Raw genomic sequence first — 17562 nt, forward strand, 5'->3', positions numbered from 1 at the left:
GCTCCGAACCCCAACACCCTGCACCTCACCCCCCACGACCCCACAGAGGAGACAAGCCCAATGCTTGAGGCTGGCCTTTGTTTACAGAGAGTGGATGATGTGGGTGGCAGTGGAATGGGGAGGACAGAACAGGTGTGAGAGAGAGTTCAAGGGAAGACTTCCAGGACGTGGAGAGCAATTTAATATGGGAGGTTAGGGAGCAGGACACATCAAGAAAGACTGACGTTTTGATCCCGGGTGACGAGGAGGATGATGGTGCCAGTTACAGAAACAGACAAGCCAGGAGAAGTCAATTTGCTAGGCGGCATAAAAAGTTCCAGTTGTGTCTGAGTTCTACCCTAACGTGGTAGGACCTCCCTTTCTTGATCTATGAAATGGAAAGGTGGGAATGAATGATCTCTACCTTCTCTTCCCACTCTAATATTCTATAACTTCACAATTTCCAAATAAGCAATCTTGGGATAGCGTCTCAAATGGGGAGGCTAGCATCCCCTTGCAAATTAGGGAGAGCGGACAGTAGATTATTCTTCAGTGTGAACTGGATGGCTGGATCTTTGAGAAGTTTTTATTGCCAATAATTTCAGGTCTTAAGGTCTAGGAAAAGATGCCTGTTACTGAGATAATGCCTCTGTTAAGGAAAATGAGCTTCAGCGACATAGCGATTGTTTAGGTGCTGGTTAATGGAGCATGTTCAGGTTCCCACCTTGAAATGCAAACTTAGGACTTTTCTGGCCACATACTACACTGCTGCTTATTTTAGAAAGAGGAAAAACACAAATGCGGGGATTACTTGCAATATCTAGCCTCTAACAGCTTGGGTGCCCAATGTTTAAGGCCCTTTTACCCAGAGGTGGGCTTGAACAGCCGAAACGTCACTGGTTACTACCTTGGTTGCTCAGTTTCTCTCTGGAGGAAACCAAGGAGGACAAGAAATAAGTTTTCACTAAAAGTTTAGTCGGACTGGTCTTTGGAGCAAAGGCTGCCCATCAGCTTTCCTTGATTGCTAGGGCAGTTCTCTCTAGCCTTCTTCAGGCTAAAGCGCCCCAAAGGCCCAGATTCCCTAAATCCATCCCCAATCACTTCCTTCTGTTCCACAGCATGAGTGCCAACTCCCCTCTCTGCAGGAGTTTACAGGGTAAACTGCCCCAGCACCTTGATGTAGCTGTTTTGCCATATATCATCCCCTTGTCCATCCCCAGCACAGTCAGCAGGATTCTGTTGAGGATGGCTGACCTTTTTCTCAGCCCCTGGCTAGGGAATGGCAGAGTGAAAAAGCAGCCATCAGCAGCTATCTGATGGAGAGGGACTCATACCTCTGGCTAGCACAAGAAAACCCCAGAGCTGGGCACCTTCATTTCGGTTCTGCTACTCCCCCCCTGGGTAACTTGGCAAATCATTTCCTCTCTCTGCACTTCTTTCTCCCATGCAATCTAAACAATCTCTTTTTCATGGGCCTCATCTGAAACAGTTTATGAAAAGGCTGATTATTCAGCTTTTTCAATGGCACTAAAATGTTAATAGTAGAAAATGTGGGGTCATTGAGTAAAGGTAATATTTATTTTATTTCTTTAAGTCTTTCTACGTATTCTTAAGGGTCTACAGAGAGTAAGAATTTTGTTGTTTTGAAAATGTAAAAAAATAAATAAATAAATAAAGGAAATATTTGCCTTCACTTTCAAGGGCATGTTTTATTCCTCCAAGGTATTTGGTAACTGTTGGGATTCTTTAGCTATAAGTTGGCAGGTTAAAGGTGGTGTCTTGGTTATAAAACTAGGTTCCTATGAGCCTAACACAAGAAAAGTAAAACAAATTTCCTTTCTATCCGCAATTCTTTTTATTGTAAGCACAAGTCTTGTGTGGCACTTTCACTATCTCAGGCCACCATGATTATAATTTCATCTCAGTCTACCCCAGGGGTAAACCTTACTGATAAAGTTTCCAAGAGAGTGAGTTTCACCCTCTGCTCTTGGAGGAAAGAAGCCTGTGTCTATAAGAGCCTGAGAGGACAGTCTCTCCTCAAATCAAGGTTTCCATTATCTGAAAAGTACATCTGTCTTAGACTGGATAAAAAGGGGATAAAAACAGTCAACATATGAGCTCCTGGATTCAGAAAACCTAGATTTCTCCAACATGATACTTAACTCAAAACCATTTATCAAATCTCTTTCAATAATGAGATCTTAAAGCAAAGAATACTATAGTTGTGCCAATTACCATAAGAAAAAAATATATCTTGCTCTCATAAAAATAATTTACCAGACTTAAAAATAATACAGTTGGTATTTAGACTATTTTGTTTTTCCACTGATTTTTTAAATCCCATTAAAACATGTAAATAGTATAGCCTTATACATTCTGATTTCTCCCCTTACTAAATAAAATCACTTGTGCAATCCAAAATTATAACCAAAGGTCGAGATTAAAATTTCACTCAAGTACACAGGGAAAATGTTGTTATCTCAAGAGCTAAATTCAGCTAAATAAAGAAGCAAGGCAAATAGACCTAAAGCTATTAATCCTTGGCTGACCTTGAGCCCAAAAATGCAGGCAATAGACTGGCAAATAAGATGGGCTGAGAGGTAGGAAAGCAAATACGTTTCTTAATTTTGCTTCTACAATCCATGTGGCATAATTGATAAATGTTATTGATCATAAAGATTTCCAAAATAGAGCTTCTTCCCTGGATTCAGAGATTGCAGTTATAAACATTCCCGTGACAAATATTTTTCATGAGTTTTACATACCAACACCTTAAAGTTTTACAGGCTCAGATACTAAATAGACAAATGGCATCTTCTCTAGGATAAAATATAACTTCAAGAAGAATATATTTGATATTTGTTTGAGCAAAGGGGGTGTGGAGCAGAGGAATTGGAATTGATGTATTATTGTTTCAGTTCTTTTATGATCATAAAAGGCAAACCAAGGCTAGCCTCTGCTCTATATTTTGTTCACTGAGAAATGTCAGAAATAATTTAAATTATACTGTTTTTATGAAATCCAGCAAGTTCTCTAATTAAAATGTGACATTCTATAAGTCTTTTCCCAGGATTGCAATATTCAGCTGAAGCTTTTTGCAAAATAAAACAAGGTTCAAATTAAAAACTCACAGAGCACCCTTGCACAATACCCAACACCAGTACCCTCCCACCAGCAAGGCTCAGTGTGGCTGGTGGAGGTAGAGGAGGTTGGTTCTGGGTCTGAGGCCAGCACAGCACTCAATTTTTAAATTCCTCCAAGCCCTGGGAATGAGCCACTCATCCCTATTTTATGTGGTAAGCCCCCTTCTCAGACTGAGCACAAGCATCTACAGAGCCCCCCTAGAAAAAGTAAATCTCCATGTCCACATTGTATGTTTTTGTCTATGTCCTTAACCTCTCAAAAAATATTCTTGGAGGAGTACATTTACATGGAGACCCAGTACAGTTCCACTGCTCTCCCCTTTTCCAGCAGCTTCCTCCTACCAGAGATGGAGCTGAACCTTAGGATTTCTTCATTCAACCCCCTTTACTTCGCAAAAAAAGGAAACTGAGCTCCCAAGGGGAGAGTTGACTTGCCCAAAGTCACCAAGCTCACTCATGGCCAAGCCAGTGGCAAAATCAGTGGTTCCTCCTCAGGGAGGTATCTCCTGGGCATTCCTGTAATATGGAGAATGCTGGGGCCATTGCCAGATATTTTGTTTTCCATAAGTCATAGCCTCAGTAACTTCCATCTAAGGCCCTTAGGCTCCATCTAAGCAGATGGAGTTCCTGCTCCTCTCATTTCTCATCCTTCACTCTTCCCTCTTTGCTGTCCCCTGTTCTTTGCCAGTTAGTGCTCTGCTCCTACCAGAATACAGTAAAGGAACCAGTGAATACGAGCTTCTACAGTTCATTGCATTTTACAGCTTGTTAGGACAGGTATGATGACCCCAGGTGAGGAAACAGATTCAGAAAGGTTAAGCAACATGTCCAAGGTCACACAGATGGTAGGCAATAGAACCGCATCCTGACCCCGCAAGAGGAAACAAATGCGAAGAAATATTTTTTTCCCTCTTCTATGATGCACCTAAAAAAATAGGGATGCAAATCAGATTATTTGAGTGTTCACACTTGAGCATATTCATTCATCTGCAAGGAGCCTCTGGTTTCTGTCCTCTCCCAGGCTGGTATCACCGTGAGAACCAGGATGCCCTTGGAAATGTCGCACTTGCCTGCAAAAGAATGATTTTGTTTAACTTTCTAAAACTAAAAAAGGTGTGGGAAATGCCTAGGACATAATAGAGCACAATAAATGCGGATCCCCTCCCCACCCCACCTTCTCCTTCTTCACTCCCTCCCCAAGGCTCATCTGGGGTCCCATCCTCAGGTTAACTGCCTGCATCCCATTGTCTTCTTCTGGGACAGCTCAGTGACCATCAGGAAGGAGTAAGTGCTAGATTTTGCCTGAGCGTGAGTTCCCTTTCCTGGCTCAGAGACCCGGTGCCTTGCTGGGGCGGATGAAGCCTCAGTAGGAGGCAGCTCCCTGGTCCTTTGGGACTCAGAGCTCAGGGCCAGCTGGAGGCCAGCTCTGACCTCCCTCCCGCACAAACGCCTCTGCCCCGACGGTAGCAACGTCAGGTCTTCCTCTCGGGTGGATGATGAAGAAGAAAACAGCAGGTGCCCTGACCCTTCTCCCTGCTCCTGCAATTAAGCATCAGCCAACTCTGGCTTCTCTGTGCCTGGGGCTGAGAGGGTGGTGTGGCCAGGGGTGGGGGACTGTGGGCTGTGGGAGGATTGCCTGGGAGTTCCGGGGGTTACTGAGCACAGTGCATGGGTGGCCTCAGCTCTGGGCCGCCCATGCTTCTGCACATCTGGGGCCTGAAGCCCTCACACGAGGCCTATACTTAGACCCCTGGGAGGAGGGTGACGACATGTCACCGCCACCCCCAGACCCGGCCCCCCTCCTCCACACTGACAAATGACAGATGACTCAACTTCCCCACGGAGCCCCAGCTGGCAGGGAGCTGCCAGGGGAGCTGAGGGGGAGAGCTGGGGCCGCACTCAATCATTCACTCACTCTTGCCCTGGGAGCGTTACTCCCTGCAGCCCCCAGCATCCGGGAGGGCTTCAGAGCCTCAGAAGGTGGGGCCGCATCTGTAGATTATGGCAGGGTCATGTTCAGAGCCACAAGGCAGGGAATCTGTTTCTTGGAAGGTGACACAAAGAGCCTGGAAGGAGCCAGGGAACAGCAAATGGCTGAGTGTCTCTGGGGAGGATACATAGGTTTTTTAGCCAAGGATCGGAAATTTTAAACCTCTCACTTGAATCTCCCCAACTCCCGAGCCCTCCATTCCTTGCAGTGCTGTCAGTGGCACAGGGAGTCGCAGGATCTCCAGCCAGGGAAAAGTGGATCCTGAAGGTCATTCCATCATCAGTTTGGCTTACTGAGAGCTTGGGGACACCCCACTCTTGTAATCTGCAGAACTGCAGAGCCACAGAACGTGAGAGCTGGGAAAGGCTCCCTAAAAACCGTAAACGTGGTCTGTGAAGCAGAAGAGCCCACAGAGGCGGAGACTCCCTAAGCCAGCCTGTTTGTTTTAAAGGAGAGAACAACTTAGGCTGGGGGGGGGGGGTGAGGCTGGGTGCAGGGTGATATATGCCACCATTAAAAAAATATATACACATATGTATTTATTTATTTTCCCCCTTCCCCTCCTTCCGCCCTGCTAGTTTTGCTGTCTGTGTTGGCTTCTCATTTTCTCTCTTCTAGGATTCACTGGGATTTGATCCTGGAGGCCCCTGATATGGGGAAAGAGGTTCCCTGTCAATTGTATCACCTCAGTTCCTGGTTTCTGCTGCACTTCACCTTGACTCTCCCCTTTTCTCTTTTCTGATGCGTCATCATCTTGCTCCGTGACTCACTTGTATGGGCACTGGCTCTCTAAGCGGGCACTTGTGCAGGCACTGGCTTGTCACACAGGCATGCTTTCTCTTCTTCGAACCCAGGTCCTTCCATATGGTAGGCTCTAGCGTTTGAGCCACATCTGCTTCCCATATGCCACCATTTTTAAAGGTACTTACTATGCTGGGCTCTGTGCAAAGTGCTTTCAATACGTTATTTCACCTTGTCCTTTGAGGAAGTTTTTTTTTCTTTCCATTTTACAATCAGAAATATTCAATATCACGGCTGAGGTCAGTGATAAGTGGGTAAGCAGATGTCTAGGATTTGCTCTCAGGTCTATTTGACTCCAAAATTCATGCTCCTAACTTTTTTTAAAAAAAAAAAACTAAACTGAAGCTAGATTGAAATAACTGGGCCACATTCACTTTTTAAAATAAATGGCAAAACACAAAGTAAAATCCAAACCTCCTTTATTCTACTCTGGAGAACTTTGTTAGTTTATTTTTCCAGATCTTTTCCTCCTCCCCTTGAACTGTAATAGCATTGTTTTTTCTAGGTCAGGTTAAAATATTGCATTTTCCTCTACATTTTATGAAGGATAACTCTCATCTAAAATAACTTAAAAATAGGAAAACAAAACCCCAGATTCACATCCTATCTGGTACACTAGTGATACTTTAACAATTTGTCATTCAGTGGTTAGACTAAGGATTTTGGAGCCAAATACCTGGTTTCAAATCCTGGTGCCACTACCAAATAATTAATCCAACGACAAGAAAAGTTACTTAACTTTTGTCTAAAGTTACTTAATTCCTTTGTCTAAAACATTAGGATAATAATACAACTGTATGGGGTTGTTGTTAGGATTATAAATCAGTTAATACATATAAAGTACTTTGTGCCATGAACATGGTAAGCATCCAATAAATGCTAACTCTTATTTGGTAGCCAGACCCATTAACTAGAGCTTAGGGAACAAAATGGTAATAATGGCCAAAATAATATTTTGGTTCTTTAGTGTTTTATGCTTTCTCAGCCCTTCAACACAAAACATCTTATTTATGGTCTCTAATCGTGCTAATACCAAAAGAAATTGCATTTTCGTATCATTTAGCTAGGAACAGCATAATTAATGAAGGCAAAAGTGGCCGCAAAAAGCCTGCAATATTTCTACACTGGCGTAAGCTGGTTGTTATGGCAACCGTCCCTGTCAACGACCCTTTGCCAGGCAGAGAGAGACCCATTTTTAGAGCCGTCACAGCACATCTGTTTCTCTGCTCAGCTGATTAGCTCTTGTTTGCAACAACAAGCAGATGGAAGTAGAAAGGGGGGAAATTTTTCTAAAAAGAAGAAAATGTTAATTTTATCCACAAATCTGTTTTCCAGTATAGACACAGACCTTTGGCTGTTTTAGGAAGATGTGGAATAAACTAGAACCTTTATATACATGGGCTACTTCTCGCATTGCTGGTGTTGCAACGTGTAGTCGACCTATAAATGATAGGTGATGGCTCCTTCATGAGCGTCTTTTAAAATGAGGTGTCTCCACTCCAATTTCAGAATATTTTCCCACCATCTTTGCATGTCTTTGTTGTATCCGCTCTCAGCTGGTACACGTTTTCCACACTGAACACCCCAACTGAACACATTGTAGAGGGACTGGTGCTCTAGGAAATCTGAATGCTGGGGCCACATCTGCTCTGCAGTAGCTCCAAGACTATCCTCTCCCTGTCTTGATTCCTTCATCTGTGAAATGAAGCTTGATTCCCCACACTCTCTGAAAAGCCAGACAGCTCTGATACTGACTAGGTAGGTGAGCTTGGGCATGATCCCTCCTACACCTGCTTTCTTTTTTTAATTGACATGAAAAAATTAACCGATTTAAAGTGAACAATTCAATGGCATTTAGTACATTCAAGTTGTTGTGCAACTGCCACCTTTATCTAGTTCCAAAACATTTTTATCACCCCAGAAGGGAACTCTTTAAGTGGTCACTCCCCATTCTCTAAGTCCTCAGCCCTGGCAACCACCTATCTGCTTTCTGTCTCTCTAGATGTATCTATTCTGGATATTTCATATATAAGGAATCATACAATATGTGACCTTTTGTGTCTGGATTCTCTCACTTAGCATAAGGTTTTTGAGTTTTGTCCATGTTTTAGGATGCATCAGTACATCATTCTTTGTAATGGCTGAATAATATTCCATTGCATGTACATGCCACAATTTGCTTATCCATTCATCTATTGATGGACATTTGGACTCTTTCCAGCTTTTGGCTATTGTGAATAATGCTTCTATGAGCAAGCATGTACATGTACTTGTTTGAGTACCTGCTTTCAAATTTGGGGGGTATATGACTAGAAGTGGAATTACAGGCTATGTGGTAATTTTATGATTAACTTTTTGAGGCATCTCCAACCTGTTGTCACAGTGGCTGCATCAATTTACATTCCCACCAGTAATGTACATAGGTTCCAATTCCTCCATAACTTCTTCAATACTTTGTTACTTTCTGGGTTGGTTTCTTTGTTTAAATGTCATAAGAGCCATCCTAGAATGTATGAGGTAGTACCTCACTGCATTCTGATTTGCCTTTTCCCAATGAATTATGACATTTGCCATCTTTTCATGTGCTCCTCCAACTTTTTGAAACTCAGTTTTCCCAGTGGTAAAACAGAGACACAATGTCTACTATAGAAAGTTATTGTGAAATGAAATGAAAATAATATATTAAAAAGCACCTGTCACAAATCCTTGTGCTTTATCAGGTCTTTAGTAAGGGAAAAGTGTCCTTCCCACTATACATTAGTTTAGCAGGGGTCATGTTCAAAATACCTGACAGTCAGCTGGCACATCCATCAGAAAGTCCTGGAGGCCTCTGTTTGCCATCTTTGCCATAGTATTTGTAAAAGTTACCCCCTTTAACTGCAAGATTACGAGGTCAGAAGTGTCCCAGGGAAAGAGACAGGACACCTGCAGTGGCCAAGAGCACTCAGGGGTCTCTTGCCAGCAGCTATTTACCATCCCGAATAGAATATATTTTAATATTTTAACAACCAGTATGGCCAGACCAGTGTATACCTGCTACATATTAGGCATTATTTTAACACAGTCTACAATCCTCAATAAAAATAATGGCAACTTTGTGTGTCATTTATTTGGGTTTGCATCATTTACAAGCATTCATTTTAAGTCTTCCCTATATGTCAAGCTGGAAAAGGTAGATTAAGTATCAGCTACTTCCAATGTCCCACCATCACCGTAACTAAGCACAAAGTATGCTTATGTCCCTTTTTGCTGCAGACCAGAATATTCACTGGCAAGTGTTTGATGTAAATACTGGCTGAGCACACTAACATTACCCTGGCATGTGTTGTATCACATGGGACAGTGAGTGACTGTCACTCACCTACCCACCTTGTGTCCATGGACACTTAGCCTGGCAGAGCCCTAGCACCCTTTCTACAAAATTGGTGTAGGGGAGAGGTGTAACTCAAGCCGTTGAGCACCTGCTTCCCATATGGGAGGTCCTAGGTTCTGTTCCCAGTGCCTCCTACAAAACAAACCAAAAAAGCAAATGAAAAGGAAACAAATGAGAAAACCAAATCAGGGGAGCAGATGTGGCTCAGTGGTTGAGTGCCAGCTTCCCACATACAAGGTCCCACAATCAATCCCTGACCCCGGTACCCCCCCCCCAAAAAAAAACTGGTGTAGTCATATCTAACTGGCATTCTCACAGAGAGTGGTGAGCATTTAAAAACATTGTGTTTGCAAAAACTCTGTGCAAATGTGGGGTACTATTAACTGTGTTATTTCTTATCAGACACTAGTAGTCAGAAGACAGTCCAGGAGAAAAGAAACAATAAACACCGTCATAGGAAAAACTGTAAAAACACACACAAACACACAACCCTACCTAGGGGATAGGCTAAAGGCACAGGCAGGGGAAACCAGAGAGGCTTAACCACATAAGGAGAAAGTTGCCCCGGACAAACCATCTCAGGAAAAATGTTTAAAAAATTGTTGGCCAGAGAGCAGGTTGGAGAGAACAAATGGCTGAAGATGTTGGGGGCTCATGTAATAAGACAACGGCCTAAGTCAAGCTGCTGTTCTTGGTACATCCAGAAAGAACTATATTTGCTTCAAACACCAGAGGCTGAGAAAGAGAGCACGTGTGTATGAGTGTGTGTGTACGAGTGTGTGTGACAAGCAAAACTGAGCTCTGACTAAGCCAGCACCCGTAAGATGGGACCTGCAGGTTCCAAAAGCTTGCTTGCTGATTACTTCAGAATTTGAATTATTTACGGCAAAGAACAGGTGCTAAATATTTGTGGGATGGACTAGGCTTTGGTCCCAGGGGAGGAGGAGAACCCACTTGGACGTCGTGACAGACCACAATAGCAACCCAATGCAGAAGGAGTGAAGGGTAGGCTTCTGTTTGACTGTCCCATTGGTGCTTTTACCCTCAACTGGTGCAAGGCTGGGGCTTTCCAGCGGATGTTGTCACAACCTCCGCCAAGGCGCCGAACAACAAAGACATGCAGCTGGCAGCGGTCACAACCCGGAGATTGAAGAATCTGGGTTTTTTATGACGTCAAGGAGCTGCTGGATCAACAAGCTCTGGAACCACCTACTTCCGTACTTACAATACAAGAAATTTAATTTCCTATTGTTAAGTCATTTTGCTCAGGGTAACCTATTAAATACGTAGTTTCTATGCTGAACTTCAAATTTTTTTTCTTTCCCTCTTAAAATAATCTTTGGAGTCATAGTCTGCTACTGACATATTTAGCTTGTAAAATTTACACAGTGCAACTACTCTCAAATGTTTAGATAGTAGAGCGATAGATAGATAGATAGATAGATAGATAGATAGACAGACAGATAGACAGATAGATAGATAGATAGATAGATACGGAAAGAATTATATAATAAATGTCAGGAAAGGCCAAAAGTTAGGTATTTAGGTGAATGAGTATACTGGAACTCTGTGTATTGTTTTCATGTTATTTTTGCAACTTTCCTGTAAGTTTGAAGTTATTTTTTAAACGAACACTGAAACCGGCTAAAATTCAATAATGCAATAAAACTATATTAAATTTTTTAAAAGTTACACTGATCATGACTTTTGGATTAACCCTTTTACCAACCAGTCAATATTTCCCCAGTACTAGTGTTTCAAATTATAACCACACTAAGGACGGCCCATAGAATTTTTCTTCTCCTCCATTGCTGACTTAAAACCACTTCTACCAGTATTTTTCAACTTTAGTAGTGTCCAAATGAAGCAGTGAGAGGGAATAAGTGGAGAGTGTTGACATTATGACAGCGAATTCATGCTGCAGCTTCGAACTGCCTGGGTGAGCTGTGCATCCTGACTGCTCGTCAACGTTATATTGGGTATGCTCACGTTCCATTAGCCACCTGGTTTGTAGCATAGCCTATTTGAATTAAATACTACAGATACTCAAGCTTGTGAAATAAGCACGGAAATAAAAATGGGAAAATAATAATTTGATTCAATCTCTCAAAAATAAAATAGGACCAAGGATCTTTCAGCTTCCTTGAAAAAAATGAAAGCACAGGTTTTCTGCACAGGTTTCATGCATCGGTGTTGGTATTGCATGCCTTGTTGTCATATTTAATATAAATACCATTTATTCACACCAACAGAAGTGAATGCATATTAAGACCAATAGACTATGCAAAGTGTCATAGGAAGACAATGTTAATTTGAACCGTTATTGACAATGCTTTCAAAGACTGCTCCTGACCCAAGACACTGCTCACAGTGTGTAATGTAAATGTTTGTGGAATTGAACAAATAACTAGCAAACGGAAGATTGTTCCTGTGGACATTCAATGGAGGATTATAGAGTGAAAAAAAGGTTTTGTTGGAAAAATAAATTTTCCATTTGGAAAATAAAACCATGAGGGTGGTGTAGGCCTAATTCTGGGAACTGCAGCTTCCGTCCCAGAGTGTCCTGGACAGAGGCACATTTCCTGGGAAAATCCCTGAGGCCTGCCCAGGGGCCTCCTGCTCTCCTGAAAAGCACAGTCAGGGTCTCCACGGGATAAACTGCCTACTCCTCAATTTACCACTGCAGCAGACAGGACGCAGTGCTAGCTTTTTCCACTGAGACCGGAACCCATTCCAGGCAATCTGGGTAGTGGAAACTCACTCGAGACCACGAAACTGCCCCTTAAAGAAATACTCTACTTTTTCTATTCAACACAGTTGAAGTTGGAAAGGTGTAAGTGTATGCTCTGGTCACAAACACCTCATAAGAAATGTACAAGTCCATGTGGAGGCTTCTCTTAATTACACTTGGAGATTCTGAGAACACCAGCTTGTTGTTGATTAGGACAGGAACACCATCTTTCATGTCCCGCCACCCCAAATATGAGTTGAGTGACCTCAAGTAGGCTTTTCTTTGAGAATAGATCAAACCGAAGCTGTAGAGGAATTGGCTATTATCAATTGTTGTAACAGTCCTCCTCAAGCCGCCTTCCAAACTTATTATTCCTTTGGCTTTTTTACCAATATGTTAATTCTTCTTACTCCTGTTTTTTGAGTACCTACTCTGTACTCAGCACTGAGCTGAGAGCTGGGCATCACAGATTCCTGCTAGAACTTGGAGTCCAATTGGCAGACATGCAGGCAATTACAATGCGATGCGCTAATGGAGGGTGGAAAGGCTGCAGTGGAAGTTCAGGGAGAGGAGCCTCAAAGTCTGCCAAGGATTAGCAGAGGCTTCCTAGGGAGCCAGCATTGAGGAGGAATTTTCCAGGGCACAGAGGGCCATTCTGGATGATATAATAGTTCATGCAAGGACTAAAGGAATTAGATATGGGTTTGAAGAACTACATGCTGTACACTACTATTAGAGCAGTAAGAACAAGTAATTTGGGAGAGTGGATGTGGCTCAAACATTTGAGCACCTGCTTCCCACATGAGAGGTCCTGGGTTCAATCCCTGGTTCCTCCTAAAAACAAAAAAATGCAAAACAACATGCAAACATACAAGAAACAAAACTCAGGGGAGCCAATGTGGCTCAGTGGTTGAGTGCCAGCTTCCCACATACAAGGTCCCAGGGTTCAATCCCCGGCCCTAGTGCATAAAAAAACAAAACAAAACAAACAAACAAGCAATTTAAGGAAAAGTTACCGGATAAGGCTGGAGAGGTAGATAGTTGCTGGAATACGACAAGCTTTGTTCATTATCCAAAGGAGTTTTGAATTTATCCTGCAGTGTTTCTCAAAATAGGGCTCACAAGTTCACTGTGAAATTTTTTTGTTTTTGTTCCAATGATAATAATATTATTATTAGGAAGAGGATTAAAAACCTATTCCAGATCATCTAGATGACCAACAAATACCATACAATGGGTTGGCTTAAGCAATGGGATTTTTTGGCTCATGGTTTCGGAGATGAGAAGGCTTGCTTCCTCCTAGGGCCAGTATCTTCTGGCTGGCCAACAATCTTTGGAATTCCTTGGCTTATCTGTCTCATGGCAATTGACATGACAAGGTCTTCTCCTTTCTCTTTCATTCACTAGCTTCTGGCTGCTCCCCATGGCTTCTCTCATCCAATTTCTTTGCTTGTAAGGGCTTTAGTTATATTGGAGTAAGGCCCACTCTCATTCAGTTTGGACACACCTTAACTAATAACATCTTCGAAAGTCCTGCTTACAAATGAGTTGGTTCACACCCATAAGACCAAGGGTTAGGACCTAAACATGCCATTTGTGGGGAATATGACTCAATTCCCCCCAGTCTGTCCCCTGGAGCCCAAAAGACATGTTCTTCCCGCATGCAAAATGAGTTCTTTCCATCACAACATCTCAACTCCTTTAGACCATTTTAGAACAAGTCTAAGTCCAAAGTCTCATCAAAATCAATACAGGTGTGGTCAGTCTTAGGGCAAAAATCCTTCCATCAATGGACTTGTAAAACCTAAAAAACAAGTTATCTGATTCCAATTTACAATGGTGGCATAGGCATAGGATAGATCTTCCCATTCCAGAAGCGAGAAATTGAAAGAAAAACAGAGGCCACAGACCCCAAACAAGTACAAAAAACCAGGGCAAACTCAATTAGAGCTCAAAGCGTGTGAACCAACTATGGCTTGATTCTTTGTCCTCCAGGCTTGATAAAATAGCAGCCTCACTTCTTGCAAGCACTTGCCCAACTGCCCTGCTTTCCCCAATCCTGGGACTGTAGGCCCCACCCTTTCCAAGCATTGGAATGGCAGCTGGGCTCTCTGGGAAGGATGGAACACAGCATTTGGGTGGTGGCACTCTCCCTGAACAAGGGTGGCACAGGGGCAGACCTGCCCTTTCCACACATGCAGGTAGGCCCACTTTCTTGGCCCAAGGAGATCTCTCCAGTCCAGAATGCAGCTTCAAAGGTCCTGCCCTTAAAGTCATTCTTCCTTCAATTCATCCTTTCTCTGTCCCTTTCAGGCATTGCTTCTTTTCATACAAATTTCACCAAAACCTTGTTAGCTTTATGTGCTGTTACAGGGGATCCAAATGATCAAACAATAGAACTTTCCACAGATCCTTCTTGGATAACTGCATTTCCAGTCCTGGATTCCACCGACATGGCTGACCAGATCCATGTTCTGCCACACCCTCTTTAGCAAAGGGTTGTTTAATCAAAGCCCATTGTGGAGTCCTCTGGGGACTCACTCCCGGAAGCTCAGGGAGGTCCCTATAGATACTGTCTAGCCTTAGTCTCAGAGCGAAGTATCTGAATAGGCTCAGAATTGTCAACACCATCTATTTCTGGTTTCTTTTTGCTTTCGAGCTGAGTTCTCAGCTTATCCTTTTCCTCTCATATTTTACTATAAATTGCAAGGAGAAACCAGGCTGCACCTTCTACCCTTAGCTTAGAAATCTCCTCAGCTAAATACCCAAGTTCATTGCTCACAAGTTCTACTTTCAATCTGACATCAGAACAATTTTTCCAAGTGCTCTGCCACTTTTCAACAGGGATGGTTTTTCTTCTGCTTTGTAATAACACGTTTATCATTTTCTTCTAAGTACTTTTAACGTACATATTTCTACCAACAGTCTCTTCAAAGCAATTTAGGCTTTTTTTCTATCAAGGGCCTCACAATTCTTCCAACCCTTTACCCATTACCCAATTCCAAAGGCATTTCTACATTTTTAAGTATTTGTAATAGCAGCACCCAACTTCTGGTACCAAAAGCTGTATTAGTTTCCTGGCTCTAAAACAAATACTATAAAATGGGTTGGCGTAAACTACAGGAATTTATTGGTTCTTGGTTTCAGAATCTAGAATGTATGCTTCTTCCCAGGATCAATATCTTCTGGCTGACTGGCAATTTTTGGGGTTTCACGGCTTCTACATCATGTGGCAATGCCTTCTCCTTTCTCTTCCATGTTCCATTGACTTTCTGCTTCTGTCTGCTCCTCATGGCATCTTTCCGTGTCCAAGTTCCTTTGCTCCTAAGGACTTCAGCATATTGGATTAAGACCCACCCTCATTCAGTTTGGGCATGCCTTAACTAATAACATCTTTTAAAGTCCTATTTACAAATGGGTTCACACCCACAGGACCAGAGGTTGGAATTTGAACATGTCATTTGTGGTGGACATAATTCAGTTGTCCCAGGCAAGGAGAGAAAAACAGAGATGTACCAGCCGAAGGCCAAAAGAGATGCTGACATAGAGAAAAGCAGTGGGAGAACTGGGTCACCACATGCAACCCAGTGGTAGTCGGTCTTCCAGACTCAAGGTAACCCATGCTGCAGTGTTCTGAAACATATCCACATTGCAAAGGACAACCAAATTCTGTAAAACAATATAATTCATCTCATTAAATTCAGCCTGCTTACTTGAATGTTACTGCCTTTGTAATTTTGTTTATAAAACATGTTTTCCTTTGGGTTATATAGTTCTGTAGGTCTTAAGTGATAAGGAGTTTATATCTACTTTCATGTTTAAAAACATGTTTAGGAAATATGGACAATTTAAATAAACTCTTGAATTTAGAGGAATTTTCTTTTCCTTTAAATTGGGACTGTCAATTATCCAAGTATGAGAAAGAGAGCCATAGATAATGGGAACCATAGAAGAAATCTGAGTAGAGATTGGTGTAAACAAATTAATGTGTTATAATACCATCTTGGCAGCCACAGAGAGGAGGGACCACCAGATGAACAGACTAGAGATGGAAAGACCTCTAGGAGGCAACTGCATGAGTCCTCTTATTAAAAGAACCCATTTGCTTAATCCCAGAGAGTGGCTATCAGGCAAAGGCCAAGGTGGATTTAAAGGCTTATCTGACAAGCTAAGCTGTACTGAGGTTTCAGGGCTTGTCCTCGTAGCTGGAAGGTTCCCCAAACTTCTACATGCGTCTTTTCACAGAGGATTCTGTGATGATGCCAGAAGAGCAGAACAAAATTAGGACCAAATCCCAGGCTTTACTTCAGAGAGCCATCAAAGTACACAGAGTTGCAAAGTACAAAGTTGCTATGTACCTAGTAACAAAGAAACAAACAGGGCCACTGCGCATAGTTCTGCAAGCCAGTTGGAGCTGAAGTGGGTTCTCCATAAAGCCATGTCTCTAGGGCTGCACCTGCTCAGGGAAGGTGACTTCCTAATTTGCACAGACTGGATGAACTAAACAAGCTATGATCCCTGGAGAAAACTGCATCTTCTGGAGTGTACCTTTTCTCTAATGCAGGAAGGTACTCTTTGGGCTCACTGTGAGTTAATCCTCCTTTTCTGACGTTAAATCTCATCAGAAAACTATTAAAGTTCAATCATGAAAATAGAATTTTTTTTCCTTCCTGAAAATTATATGTGTAAAGCATATGATTTACCCATAAGAAGGCATAGTACCAAGGCACTCAATAAACAGAACTAGACGCCCCCCTGCTCACCTCAGGAGCCATCCAGAATGGGGTGCCAACCGATGTGTTTCTCCGTAGGCGTGTACTGGTGAGTTGAGCTGAGACACCTACAAGAAAAGGGTGATGGGATTCAGTAGTGAGTAAAGAATGATGCTAAACTAGGGCTTGGCAAACTTTTTCCATTAAGGGCCAGATTGTAAATATTTTAGGCTTTGTGGCCATACACTCTCTGTCACAAATACTCAACTCTGCTGTTTTAGTACAAAATCAGCATAGATAATATGTAAACAAATGACAACGGTTGTGTTCCAATCAAAATTTATTTATGGAGGCAGAAATGTGAATTTCATATGATTTTCCCATGCCACAAAATATTATTCTTTGGGTTTTTTTTTTAACCATTTTAAAATGTGCAATTTATTCTTAACTCACAGACTTAATAAATATAAGAGGGAAGTCAGATTTGGCCCATGAGCTGTAGTTTGCCAACCCCTGTGCTAAAATATTTATCATTTCATCTAAATCACTAGAGTATTTTTTTTTCCCTAATGAATGTCACCATCCATATTATTACAAATCTGGAATCAAAAGACAGTTCTCAATAACTGGGATCCACCCAAAATATCTTCCCATTATAGTCTCAAAATATTTCAAGTGACTTATTTCTTAATAAGTTGCTTCATTTTGTGTAGGAAAAAGAATAACATATATCATATAAAATAAAGCAAAAGTGTAGAAGTAAAATGTTTTTGTACCTTATCTTACCTAGAAGCCTGGAAACCTGGCAAGAGAACTGTGTCTATCAAATAGAA

At 42.2% G+C, this 17562-nt stretch overlaps 1 protein-coding gene across 2 annotated transcripts in view; it reads right to left on the reverse strand.

The window, feature by feature from the left end:
• MYO3B (myosin IIIB) overlaps positions 1 to 17562 on the reverse strand; it is a 529864-nt gene that overhangs the window by 418687 nt on the left and 93615 nt on the right. For both annotated transcript variants that reach the window (XM_023589485.2, XM_071216296.1), the window contains one exon: positions 16781 to 16857. In XM_023589485.2, coding sequence (XP_023445253.2) covers positions 16781 to 16857 — 77 coding nt within the window. The remainder of the gene's footprint in view (positions 1 to 16780; positions 16858 to 17562) is intronic.

Source organism: Dasypus novemcinctus, chromosome 7 (assembly GCF_030445035.2).
Source record: "Dasypus novemcinctus isolate mDasNov1 chromosome 7, mDasNov1.1.hap2, whole genome shotgun sequence".
In the NCBI taxonomy this organism is placed as follows: domain Eukaryota; kingdom Metazoa; phylum Chordata; class Mammalia; order Cingulata; family Dasypodidae; genus Dasypus; species Dasypus novemcinctus.